This window comes from Gavialis gangeticus, unplaced genomic scaffold (genome assembly GCF_001723915.1).
Source record: "Gavialis gangeticus isolate Ggan-Ray unplaced genomic scaffold, GavGan_comp1, whole genome shotgun sequence".
In the NCBI taxonomy this organism is placed as follows: Eukaryota; Metazoa; Chordata; order Crocodylia; family Gavialidae; genus Gavialis; species Gavialis gangeticus.
Window position 1 is genome coordinate 101501581 of NW_017728992.1, and position 2730 is coordinate 101504310.

At 40.4% G+C, this 2730-nt stretch overlaps 1 protein-coding gene across 3 annotated transcripts in view; it reads right to left on the bottom strand.

Annotated features, from left to right (window-relative positions):
• OSBPL1A (oxysterol binding protein like 1A) overlaps nucleotides 1–2730 on the bottom strand; it is a 152432-nt gene that overhangs the window by 39972 nt on the left and 109730 nt on the right. For 2 of the 3 annotated variants that reach the window (XM_019526402.1, XM_019526410.1), the window contains exon 16: nucleotides 1739–1901. In XM_019526402.1, the coding sequence (XP_019381947.1) occupies nucleotides 1739–1901 (163 nt within the window). Of the gene's footprint in view, nucleotides 1–809; nucleotides 899–1738; nucleotides 1902–2730 lie in introns of those variants that run through there. The other variant, XM_019526418.1, reaches the window with a different exon arrangement.

Genomic DNA, 2730 nt, shown 5'->3' on the forward strand with positions numbered 1-2730 from the left:
GCTTAGAGTTCAAGCCACAGAATAGCTTTTCTTCCTTCTGTGACCTCTTGTCCTCTCTCTTCCTTTTGAGGTATAAAAACCAGAAGTGAGACTTGGCTGCCTCCCTCTTTAAAAAAAGTGCTGCCACCACATCAGTGGTAGCAATGGAACTTCAATTCTAAATGCAGTTCTCTTCTGAAAAATGGCCATGTAAACAGTAAGGATGATCAGATGTGAAGAGTCTCCTGGTGCTAGTGAAAGGGTTGTTTAAAAAAATGCAATACGGAAGACCAATGAGTTAGATTTCCTGTCTCACGTGCTTCACAAATAACTACACTGCAATTGCAAAAAATCTTTATGGACTATTCACAAGCCAGAAAGAGTTGCCAGTGCCATGGCCACAACTATTTTTGAAAGTCAAGGTTTAAACAGACATTGGCTTTGGGTTTTTTTTTATTTAAAACAAACTGGATATGGAAGTTAGAGAATATGGATCCCTACGATACCATTTCTGGAGAAAAACAGCACCATGCAATCATTTGAAATGACTTGTTTCCATGAGTCTAAAGATTCTAGGAACAGTATGATTAAAGTACAGTTTTCTGAAAAGAATTTTAGAACTTAGAGTTTGGGTCATTTCACTTAGGAATCCTCTTCAACTCCTGCTACAGCTAACCCTTTTCCAATGGCATGAAGTCTGGATAGCACAGAGGCTACAGTAACCATGCTTCAGTATTTTAAAACTGTTTTCTTCCACTGTTCACTTCTCCTAGCACCACAGGCCAGGGACAAGTTTTTCTTTAAGCCACAGACAGGAAATTAGGACCTACCTCTAAGTCTTTAGGATATTCCTTGACTGGCCAACATGGATCTTCTATAGTAAAAAAAAATCTCCTTTCTATTATAACAGGGTCTCCAGGGCAGTTTGAAGTTCTTTATCCAAAGAATAAAAGGTGTGGCAATACAAAAAAAAAATCCACACCACTGCATACATAACATGCTACCACAGTCACAAATATGCCCTTGATGGTCAGAGGTCTGTGCCAGTGCCTTGCAGCAACAGGATCCTAGCCAGTGAACTTACTGCCTGGAGAGACCGGACAACGCTCAAACTCTAACCGCATTCAGATAAGAATCTGGACATTTCACCTTCCTGATCCAGCCTTTTCCTAGGAACGCACTTCTTTGAAGTTATACTGCCCTGCACCCCAATCCAAAAAGAAAAAAATATTTTGTGTTGCTCAGTGCAAGAGAACCTTTGCCTGACTTCATAGTTGCATGTTTTTGAATAAAATGTTTATTAATCATTGTATTGACATACAGGGAAAGAAGAAAAACTGACACTTCCTAACACTCATTCACCCCCATTGCCTGTGGTTCTAGGTAGTAGTTAATCAAAAAGAAAGCAGTTTTGCAAAACTAAAAAAAAATATGTCAGCTGTAACATTTCCTTAGCTTTACTTCTTGATTAGCATGCTACATTTTACTTTATAGGAAAAAAAGTTGAGGGGAAGGGGCAGATTACATTTTTCAAGACCCAAAGTTTTGCAAACTTTGCTCCTGGCAGACAAACTGAGCACAGGTCCAGATCCAGAAAGATTTTTGTACACATGCTTAACCTTAAGCATGAGAAGGCTTGTTGAAGTTAAAGCATGTGACTGTCTTTCTGAATTGGGCCCTAAAATTTTAAGGCTGGCAGGGACCCAACTAAAAGCATATATATTTGCTGTGTGCTCAAGTTCTGATATATTTTGCTTACCTGAAACAGCATCATAGAATTGATCCTCACTAAGGATGCTCAGCGGTGGAGATCCTTTAACTAGAGACTGTTCTAATTCATGGTGTTCGGTGGCTAGTGTCTCTAGTGCTTCTGACAAGATCTTGTTTTTCTCCTGCTCATGCTCCAGTTTCAAATTCCTCACCTATAAGTAGACATATGTATGAATAAGATCTCATCTCTCCCAAGCATGTATGGCTCAAAGCTATTTAGAGGATAAATTCTACTTAGCCTTTGAACTGGTTATTTAAAACAATAGAAAATGAAGTAGTGGTGATACTTCTGGACTAATGAGCAATATTAAGCTAATTCTGTCCCTATCACATGGCTTTTTTTTCCCCCTCCCCACCCCCGCCTTCCACCCTTCCAGTAGTTGAAAATGCTGAAACAGTCTCTGGAACCAAAAGACTAAGTGTTTTTTATATTCCACAACTGTATTTAGAGCACAGCTGTCTGACAAGCTCAAGTTACAAGCAGGTATGAAATTTTAAATAATGCTTTCCCATTTTACTTGCACGCAGGATAAATATCTATATCTATATAGAGCCTGCTCTAAACTGGGTTAAGTGTTATCACTTGAATTGCATTGCTGAACAGATGTGAATGGTACAGCTGCAAATATTTAACAAATAATTGAGTCCAGGCATTTTAATCCTTAGGATTACTTTAGGCAAATAACATTAAAGGAAATGAAAGAGGCAAGAAGTTGTGGGGGTAGGGAGAGGAGCAAGATGAAAGGGAAGCAAAGAGGAGGTACCCAGTGCATTCATCTACATGTGCAATTAAGACGGAGAGACAAACACAGGCACAGTTTGAGCTGGAGAAAACTGTTCCCAGGTGCAGTATTTACACGTGCACCCAGGACTGCAGAAATTCAGGCCAAAGAGGATCAGCCGTGGGCTGGCAGGGATCACGGTGGGGGTGGTCAGGCCTGGGCTCCAGGTGGCGGCATCAGGCCTGGGACATGAGGGTGC